Source organism: Arvicola amphibius, chromosome 6, assembly GCF_903992535.2.
Source record: "Arvicola amphibius chromosome 6, mArvAmp1.2, whole genome shotgun sequence".
Lineage (NCBI taxonomy): Eukaryota > Metazoa > Chordata > Mammalia > Rodentia > Cricetidae > Arvicola > Arvicola amphibius.
Window position 1 is genome coordinate 31,953,698 of NC_052052.2, and position 11,019 is coordinate 31,964,716.

The window sequence follows — 11,019 nt, forward strand, 5'->3', positions numbered from 1 at the left end:
CTGGTAGGGTTTGGGTATAAAAATCCCCCACAGGATAATGCATTTGAACATTTGGTCCCCAACTGATGGCACAGTTTGGGGAGATAGTAGAACATTTAGGAGGCGGGGTCTATCTGGCGGGAATGAATTAGTAAAAGGCAGGTCTTGATGCAGATAGCCTGGCCATACTCCTTGGTCTGCAGAGATGTGAACAAGCAGCCTCCTGCTGTCTCAGCCACTGCCTTGATCCACGCCAGTTACCATGCCTTCCCACCATGATGGATGGTGCTCAATGAGCCTAAACAAAGCCTTCTTCCTTAAGTTTCTTCCTCTCAGTTGTTGGGTCACAGAATCAAAAACAGTAACTAAAGCAATGACATTCAAGAGATGTGGGATAATGTCAAAAATGGACTTACATGTATATAATTAGAGTCAGGGGGAGAAAAAAAAGTATGCAGGGGGTGAAAAACATTGACCTAGCCAGGTACGATGACACACATCTGTAATCCCAGCACTGAGGAAGTAAAGGTAGGATCAAGGTAGCGTATAGAGTTTGAGGTTAGCCTGGGCTACATGAGACCTGGTTTTAAATCCACATGTCTGAGCACATAGCTCAGTTAGTAGAGCATTTGCCTAGCATACATGAAACTCTGGGTTCAATCCTCAGCACTCCACAAATCAGGCATGGTGGCACATGCCTTGTAATCACAGCACTCAAGAGATAGAGGCAAGAAAATCAGGAGTTAAGGGTAATCCTCAACTACATGGGAAAAGGTTTTTCTAAAAAGATACCTTGTCTATGTCTCTCTGACATTCAGAGAAACTGAGAATTGGCACCAGTATATGAATTTTGGTTTATTATGGGCAGATACAATTCAGTTTATGATACACAATGGCATAAACATTTACCTTGATCCCTGACATCACAAAAAGTAAAACATAATTTAAAATTAATTAACTGTATTAATCTTAGAGTAAATGAAACCATTTGCCAAGATACACCCTATCATGGTGGTATTATTGAAAATTTTAAAATGTTCACAATCATCCAAGGTAATTTCCCAAACCATGAAGAGATCAAACTATAAATCAACAACCAAAGGATAATAAGAAATTCTCCTAATTGTTAGAGACTGAGTACCACATTTAAAATTATCCATAGCAGACTGGTCTAGCTCAGAGGTAAAGTATGCACAAGGCTACAAATTATTAGTAATAATAAATAATGATAAGTCATAGGTCAGAAAGGAAACCTCAAGAGAAATAAGAAAATATTCAGCTGAATGAAAACAAAGTTATAAGATATACATAACTGTAATTCTCAGCTGAAGAAGTAATTGTTTCTTCAGAAAAGTAGCTTGATAGCACTAACCACATGTATCAAAACAAAAGAAATTCTTTACATACTAGTATGAGCCATCACATAAAAAAAACTTTTTAAAAAGGCAAAATATATCTAAAAATAACACAAGGGAAAAATAATAAAGTTAAGGCTAAAATTAAATGAAGTTAAAATAGAAAAATCTCTTAGGGTTATTATTACTGTGTCAAAACACCATAACCAAAGCAAGAAAAGGATTTATTTGGCTTATATTTCCACAGCCCTGTTCATCACTGAAGGAAGTCAGGACAGAAACTCAAACAGGGAAGGAATCTGGAGGCAGAAGCTGATGCAGAGGTCATGGAGGAGTGCTGCTTACTGGCTTGCTCCTCATGACTTGCTTAGCCTGATTTCTTATAGAGGCCAGGACCACCAGCCCAGGGATGGCACCCCCCATAATTGTCTGGGTCCACCCCCTTCAATCATGATTAAGAAAATGCCTTACAGACTTGTCTACAGCCTGATCTTTTAGGGCCTGTCTCAGCTGAGACTCCCTCCTCTCTAATGACTGTAGCTTGAGTCAAGTTGACATAAAACTAGCCAGTACAAAATGTAATTTTAAAACAAACAAAGACTTATAAAAGTTATGTTTCTAAAAAATTGACATAAGTCAAATTAATAGGAAGAATAAAAGAGGAGACATCACTACATACCCTACAGATACTGAAGTGAAGATGAGGTAATGCTTCAAATCACTCTTTGGGTGTCTTAGCTGAAACAAATGTACCTAAAAGTAACCAACAGGAAGTAATCAAACTGGTTCTTTAACCTATGAACTAAATTGCATTCCCCATTTTCAATCCATATGTTGAAGCTCTAACCTCCAATGCAACAGAATTTGGAGATGGGGCCTTTGCAGGTTAATTAGGTGAGAATCAAATTCATGATGGTTGAACCCCCATGATGACATTTATACTTGAGGAGAGGTCATATGAGATATGACCAAAAAAAAGGCAGCTATCTGCAAGTCAGGAAGGGAGATCTAACGAGGATATATCTTACAACATCTTGATATTGGGCTTCCCAGCCTTCAGAATAGTGAGAAATAAATCCCTACAGTTTAAGCTAATAACCTACTGTATTATGTTATTGTATGGTAATCTCAGCTGACTAAGACACAAGTCAAATCCAGCAATGTATAAAAAGAATACACCAAAACCAAGTGTGTTTCACTACAGGAGTGCAAGACTGGAACAATACTTGAACATCAATACCATTTGTCATATAAGTAATCTAAAGGGGGAAAGCTACATAATCATATCCATTGGAGCAGAAAAAAGGGTTTAACAAAATTCAACATCTATTCATGGCTGAAACAAGTCCAGACTCGACAAGCTAATATTATGTGTAGTGTTAGCTGAGGCTTTAATTGTTGTTCATCCCAGTAAGGAACAACTGCAAAGCCCTCAGCTAACAGTAAATATAATGATGAACAATTCTGATTTCCCCTATGATCATGAAAAGGCCCAGGGTACTTCCTCTCACCACTCCTACTCAAAACAGTTCTGGAGGTCCATCTTACTCGGTGCAGCAAGACATGGAAGAACAAACGAAAGGCATCCCTACTTATAGACTTGATTCTGAGGACTCTGGGGAAAAAAACCCACTTGCACAGCAAGCACTTTATCTGCCGAATCATCAGGACCTCAGTATGTAGCTCTGGCTGGCCCAGAACTCATGACGTAGACCAGGCTAGCCCTGAACTCACAGAGATCTTCCTGCCTCTGCCTCTCAAGAGCTGGTATAAAAGGTGTGTGCCACTGATTTTTTTTATACATGAACTTATTATGTAGCCCAGGCTGTCCTTGAATTCAAAATCTTTTAGCCTGTGTCTCCAAGTGCCAGGATTACAGGATGCATGGCCACACAGAGAATAAAACTTATTTTTCAAATAAGAGAAAATTTTCAAGATCTAGGCTTAAACAAACATGCTCTTAGACACTTACACCAAAATGTAATCCCATATAATGAAAAATTAAAACATTGCTCCATGAAAGAGACCCTTAAGAAAGTGAAAAGGCAGACCAGAGACTTATGTAAAACATCTGCAAAAATCACATCTCTTAATAAAAAAAATTGCATCTGAAATATATAAATCACTCTCTAAACCCAAGTGTAAGAAAAAAGAATGAAGCCAGGCGGTGGTGGCGCACACCTTTAATCCCAGCACTCGGGAGGCAGAGGCAGGCGGATCTCTGAGTTCGAGGCCAGCCTGGTCTACAAGAGCTAGTTCCAGGACAGGCTCTAGAAACTACAGGGAAACCCTGTCTCGAAAAACCAAAAAAAAAAAAAAAAGAAAGAAAGAAAGAAAGAAAAAAGAATGTACTTGAAGGGCTGGAGAGCTGTCTCTGTAGTTAAGAATGCTGGTTGTTCATCCAGAGGACCAGAGTTTGATTTCCAACATCCATGCTGAGTGACTCACAACCCTCTCTAACTCCAGTTCAGAGGATCCAATGCTCTATTCTGGCCTTTTCAGGAACCCACACTCATCCACGCACCCATGATCTCCCCTCTCCTTCTCTCCCTCTCTCCCTTCCTCTGCCTCTCCCCTTGCATCCCTCCTTCCCTACCCTTCTCTATTGATGTAGAATTCCCCTCTGTATGCTATGAATATGTTTTATTAACATTTGTTGATAAAGAAGCTGCTTTCGTCTATGGCAGGGCAGAATATAGCAATCCAGGAAAACCAAGCAAAGATAGTGGAAGAAAGAAGGCAGAGTTAGAGAGACCCCATGTAGCTGCCAAAGGAGAAAGATGTCAGAAACTTACCAGTAAGCCACAACCTCGTCACAATACACAGATTAATAGAAATGGGTTAATTTAAGATAAAAGAGTTAGTTAGAAATATGCCTGAGCCATCAGTCAAACATTGTTGTAATTAATATAGTTTCTGTGTAATTATTCAGGTCTAGGCAACTGGGCCATGAACATGCAGTCTCTGATTACACTCTATCACTTACCTGCCTATCTCTCTCAAATACATACAAATAAAACTTCAAAAAGGCATATTTAAAAATTATATTCCAGTTAGCAAATAGAATTGTGAACAAATAGGAAATAAATAAATAAATAAATAAGATGGGAAATAAGCACATAAAATAAATTCCCCACCACAAGCTGCTAATCGAACACAATGACACCGTTGTTGTTCTTAGCCCGCTAGACTGGCTTAAACAAGGAAATCCTGACTGCACTTACCTCTAGGTAATGCACAGAGCAATGGGAGTTCACATGTTGCCAAACTGAATGTCTCTTCAGAAAACATAGTCACATTCTGTTTGAAAACAACTTCATCTAGTAGAACTCACGCACTGTGAAGTCCATACATTGTATGTAGATAGCTCAGTGTTTTACTATATTCACTGAGTTTCATAACCATTAGCATAATATAACTTGAGAGAATTTTCATTGCCTAAAAAGAAACTCCATACTCTTAAGTAATTTCTCCTTCATTCCCATTATAGCCCTAGGACCAACAACCATATGAGTCCACTTTCTCTTTCTAAGAATTTGTCTATTTTGGATTGTTTTATATAATGGGATGGCAAGCTACATGAATTTTTGCAACTGGCTTCTTTATTTCAAAAATCAACACTGTAGAATATACATAGTACATATTGTATACATTACACATGTCTGTTTTTATGTTTAATATATAATTTATTTGTTCCCTTTTAGTACAAAATATATTCCATGTGTGGGCATCCCATATTTTATTTACCTGTTCAGCTAACAGGCTTTGAGTTGATGATCTTGCTTTCTAGCTCTCATGAATAAAGTTGCTATGATCACAAATATATACATTTTTTAAAAATATTTTTATGTGTATTGGTGTTTGGCCTGCATGCATTTCTGTGCTCCACATGTGTGCAGTGCCTATAGAAGCCAGACGAGGTCATCTCCCCTAGAACTGGAGTTACAGATGGTTGTAAGTTACCGCATGGGTGCTGGGAATCAAATCTGGATTCTCTGGAGAAGCAACAGTGCTCTTAACCACTGAGCCATCTCTCCAGCCCCCAGTGTGTACATTTTTAAATAATCATGTATGTTTTAACTTCTCCTGAATATGTATCTGGGAGTAAAATGGACCGTGTGTCCCTCTGCATTGAATATGTGAGGGACTGCAGATGATTTTCAAAGCAGTAAATATCAGTGTGCATTCTTTCCATCAGTGTAAGTACTCTCAGTGTGGCACAGCCTTCCAGTGCATCTGCCTGCTTAAGTACACACACACTGGTACACACAAAATAGTGTCTAGCTGTGGATTTCATTAAAATATTATTATAAGATGAAGTATACACATAGCATATGTCCTGGCAATCACATTCCTGCATATTTATTCCTAAGAAAAAAACAAACCTTTCCAAAAATCTGCGCATGAGAGCTCAGCAGGCAAAGGCACCTGCTGCCAAGCCTGACCACTTGAGTTCAGTCTTCAGGTTCCATATGGTATAAGGGGAAACTGACTCCCACAAACTATCCTTCAACCTCCTTCAACCTCCACATGCACAGCTCAGCACACTTGTTTCCTCCCATAAGAAATAAGAAAATGGCACTTAAAAACTATTAAAAGAGAAAAATAACACAAATATTCTAGAAACTTTATATGGAATAGCCAAAGAACGGAAAAAACCATTATTGTACTCAAATTAAACTTGACAACACATAGAAACATGCTACTGTTAAACATAGTGTTTTGGAGGGATCACAAGGGTATTAGGAAGAGTAAAAGAAGAAAGGCTTCATCTGTTTGTGTAACATTCACAAAATGAGGAAGTTATGCTGATGGAGAAAAAACAATGACATCAGCATCAGGGGTTAGAGTTGGGGACCATATACGTGTCCGTGTGTGATGATGGAATAGTTCTATACCCTGATGGAGTTTTATGAACCTGTGTGCATGACCAGTTTCCAAATAACTATATGCCAAGATGAGTACGTGTAATAGATGGTAATACCCCAATAAAGTCTTCAGTAAGTTAGTGGTGTTGAATCAGAGTCAGCTCACTGGATATAATATAGCATCATTATAAAAGACGTCCATACTACAGGAAGTGCGTGACGAGAGTTCCAGAAGGCTACTAGTCTCACAACCCCCAAACCTTCATCCGGACACTTTGCTGCAGCCTACCACCTTGAAGAAAGCCCTTTTCACATCTTTATTACGAAGACTGTAGATGATGGGGTTGATGAAGGCAGAGATGACATTATAGAAGAGAGCCAGCTTCTTGTCCTCTTCTGGAGAAGATTCAGAGCCTGGTCTCATATACATAATCATACATGGGATCGAGAACATGGTGACCACAGTGATGTGGGAGGCACAGGTGGAAAAGGCCTTGATCCGCCCTTGAGTTGAGCGGATTCTCAAGACAGCAGCAAAGATATTGATGTAGACAACAATGATGAGGGAAAGTGGGACCAAGAGAAGGATGAAGCCTAGGATGAAGTCCACCCGGTCATTGAGGGATGTGTCTGCACAGGCCAACTTCAGGACAGCAGGGACTTCGCAGAAGAAGTGGTTGATCTCATTGGGGCCACAGTAGGGAAGAATCATAGCAGAAACGGTATATATCAGGGCACAGCTGATACCCCAGAACTCACAAAAGGCTACCAGTGACCCACGCAGCAAAGGGCTCATGATGACTTTATACCTGAGAGGATGGCAAATGGCCACATACCTATCATAAGCCATGATTGCAAAAAGCCATGATTCGGTGATTCCCAGCATCAGGAAGATATACATCTGAGCCACACATCCAATATAGGAGATGGTCTTCTTCTCACAGACTAGATGTACCAGCATCTGGGGCACTGTGGTGGTGACATAGCCCAGATCCAAAATGGATAAGACACTGAGGAAAAAGTACATGGGTGTGTGGAGGCGGGAATCCATGCGTATCAAGGTGATAATTAGTCCATTGCCCAGGAGGGTGATGAGGTAGAGGAGAAGAAAGACACCAAAAAGAATGCCATTTATCTTTGCGTCACTAGAGAATCCTAGAAGAATAAAGTCGGTAAGAGAGCTGCGATTTTTCCAGAGGAAGTCCTGCATCCTTCTCCTATTGCAAAGATAGAGCAGAGCTGTCATTCATGAAAGAGTAGCCCCTAGATGGTAACCCTGCTGCTATTCATACAACAGGTGCACCAAACATGAAGAGCAAAGCTAAGTACACATAGGTGTCCCACAGAGATGGGGACAGGGTTTAAAGAGAATTTCCATTTAATATGAAGCAGCATGTTCCTCTTCTATCATGCAGCTCCAGCTCATTCTGAGATGAAAAATTATGATCTCCACAGTTCAAAACGTAGAATTTGCAAAAGAGTGGGGGATATCCCAAAAGTAATACGGTCTAACTCATGGTCCATACCGCTTAAGATGTTATGGGAAGAATTGGGTGTTTAAGAATGCAGCACTTGTGTGCAGCTAACATTAAGTCAAAGTCTGACTTCATTTTGCAGACCATCCCCAAATTGACTTTAGTTGAACAGCTCAAAAAGCTTGATGGGTACCCGCAAACTCGAGAGACATGGCTATCAGTCTGACTCCCTGGAATAGTGGGGCTATAACTATCATTAGAAACAAGTAATATCAGTAAATCAAAGTCACATATTTTCACAAATAATGACAAGGAACAAAGGACAAGTCAATAACTGAAGATGGATGGCCTACAGTTTTCCCAAATGGAAGAGACACACTGGCCTACAGAGCATAGAGCTGCTGCCTAGGGAACACCAAGAAAGATAAATTTAAAGGAAGATGGCTGAAAATAAACCGAACAAACAAAACAAGCGTTGTCTTGAAACTGACCTAAGAAGAGAGGTTATGTTTCTTCAAACGATCATTGATGAGACAGGCTGGGGTGTTTTCACAGGAAATAGAAGGTAACTGAGTAACACATTTAACATGGTAAAGAAGGAGAGGCAGAAGAGGGAGGGAATGGGAGGAATGGAAGAGAGGGAAGATGAAGGCTGTGCACTGAGGAAGGATGCAAACTACCAACCTAGAACTCAGTGAAGGAGCCCTTTAGGAGTCAAAGTGGATTTCTCTCAAATGTAAACGGGTCATTGATCACCAATGACCCATAGCAAAAGATGCTGCAAAGGACTTCTTTAGTCTGGAGGGAGAAGGCCCTCTGTGGAGCGCAGAACTGAAAGGGAGAATAAAAGGCATGGAGTCAGTGTGTGAGCAGAGATGGATGGCAGAATATTGACTGTTTAAAGCAACAAAAAGGAAGAAGGAGAAGAATTAAGTTCGCCATATCTGATTCCTAGTTCTACTGCAGAACCATAGTAACAAAAGTGGCATAGTTACTGTCTTAGTTATTTTTCCATTGCTTTAACAAAATATCACAATCAAAGAAACTTACAAAAGGGAGCATTTAACTTGGCTTATAGTTTCAGAGGGCTAGAGTCCATGATGGAGGAACAGCTGAGAAATCACATCTTGATCCACAAGCAGGAGATAGAGAAAGAGTTAACTAGAAATCTCATGAGGTTTTTCTTTTTCACCTAGAAGGTAGATGAGGGCAGAGCACGGAGGGACTGTTATGCCCTGCAAAACAGGTTAATGATGGTGGGCATTACCATGGTGGAGAAAAGAATACCTTAAATATCAAATATCTATCTGGGATCAATCACTCTGGCAATAGTGGGGAGAATATATTGCAGGGGAGGGGAAGATACAGTTACTCAGGAAGGATAAGAATGGGAAGTAAGGCCGGGACTATTGGCATGAGAAGCAGGCATTAGAGAAGAGCTCTTAGATCTGTGATTAAATAGTGCTGGGAATGAGAGAAGGCACACACATGGATTCCAAGGATGGGAAGGGGGTGTGCTTGAGTGCAGATGTGGATGATGGTGCCATTCACTGAGAGAAGGAGCACAGGAGTGGAAATCAGAAAGTGATGCACAGTGGGTCTAGTTTGGGGCTTAGAAAGCTTGGGAACTTCGAGCCTCCAGTGGATGTCTGTGTCTAGAATAGAAGACTCAGCTTTAAGGCAGAAATCGGTGCTGTAGGCACTTTGTAAGAGCTGAAGCAATTGGAGGTGTTGGGCCCACAAGGGAATGTATGAAGGAAGAGAGATGAATGCAAAACACTGGGAAGCCACACAGAAAAGAACATGGTATTGGGGGCCAGCAAAAGATACTGTGTGATACAAAAGCCCAAGGTGAGCCAAAGTCCTCAAGAAAAGGGAGGTCTTTGTGGCCCAATGTGTGAAGATATCGAGTGAGACAAGAGGCAGAGTCCTGCCACATTAGCACCTAGGAAATTCTGGAAGAATAGATCCAGATTAAGAGAGATGAGTTCAGGCTGGCTTTCTGGGACTCTGACACAGGATAGAAAGGGGTCCTACGTTAAGAGCTTCATGGTGAGGGAAATGTAGCTTGTTCTGTGAGGATCATGGCTCATCTAGTGATGGAAGTTAGTGAGGAAGCCTGAAATAGCACAAAGCGACAGCCCAATGATGGAGCATGGTTTTGATGACTCAGGAAAGGGTAGGACAGGAGGAGGGACCACACTGTCATCAGAGGAAGGCCCATCTATCATGGCTGATCATGATCGTGATTACGGATGCAGAGCACTGAAAATGCTGACACCAGGTCAGAGACTCTGTCCACTTGTGTCAGGCCTATGAGTGACTCTGAGCTTTTCCCCAAAAACATCTCTTATGTGCTCACTAGGAAAACAGATACAACATGCAACAGAAACATGTCTAGAACCATCTCTGATTAGAGCAGTTATCTGAAACCAGCCAATCTAGCGCTTAAATACATGTCTGGATTTAGGTATCTCACCAAGACCCTTCACCTGGATGTCAGGTGAACAAGAGCCTACTAGAAATGGCTCCTTGGATACTCAGTAGTCACATCCAACTTGCTGTGCCCCCAAATGCCCTCTCTTAGTTTTTAGCATGTGGACTACTTGGGGTCTTATCTACACCGCCGTCCCCATTGTTCACGCCGTAAAACTACTGCTGCAATCCACTGTTCCTTCCAGAGCTGAGGAGGTGTCGCCCATGGATCTTCAGCTCAATATCTCCTCCCTGTGCTTCTCTCATCAGCAACTTCTAGAAGCATCTACTTCCTTCCCACCTCCACCAGCTGTCATTGCATTCGAGAAGCCTTCTTCTAAGCAGTTTTCCTGAGTGCAGCCATCCTTCGCTGTCTCTTTTCCTTCGCTATATTTCTCACAAAAAAATGAATTTATCTAATTACCGCCCGCTGCCTTAACTAGACAGAGGCTTGGATTTATGCACAACTGTCTCTCCAGTGTCAATTACTGTGCCCAACAAGGCTCATTAAACTGTGAGAGCAGGCAGTCTTGACTCCACCCTAGGAGCTGTTTTTGAAAGCGTGAGGATGACTGAACTCTTTTCCTCGCCTTGCACATCTGTAATGCAAGCCCACTGTGCCTAAAAGCCGTATGTAGAGAGACGCTGTATGGGCTGTGGCATGGGGAAAGGCACTGTGAAGGTGGTGGAGCATCTAAGCAGGGATGCTCTCCTCCACAGAAGTTAAGCTCAGGAGGATGCTGGCAGACGTGTAGATGGCCCTGAGTTTTTCCTAGTGCTCAGCTGAAAACAAATAAAATGAGCAATAGAACCATGAACAAAACCATCTGCTGACAAGAACAGCCATCAGCAGCCAGCCTGTCTTGG

At 41.3% G+C, this 11,019-nt stretch overlaps 1 protein-coding gene across 1 annotated transcript; it reads right to left on the reverse strand.

Moving 5' to 3' along the window:
- Positions 1-6,464: 6,464 nt before the first annotated feature.
- LOC119817686 (olfactory receptor 2A12-like) lies at positions 6,465-7,412 on the reverse strand. The gene has a single exon (XM_038335051.1). The coding sequence runs from the start codon at positions 7,410-7,412 to the stop codon at positions 6,465-6,467; it is 948 nt and encodes a 315-aa protein (XP_038190979.1).
- Positions 7,413-11,019: the final 3,607 nt, after the last annotated feature.

Coding starts and splice junctions, on each gene's coding strand:
- LOC119817686 (XM_038335051.1), bottom strand. CDS start 7,412: ATGCAGGACTTCCTCTGGAAAAATCGCAGCTCTCTTACCGACTTTATT.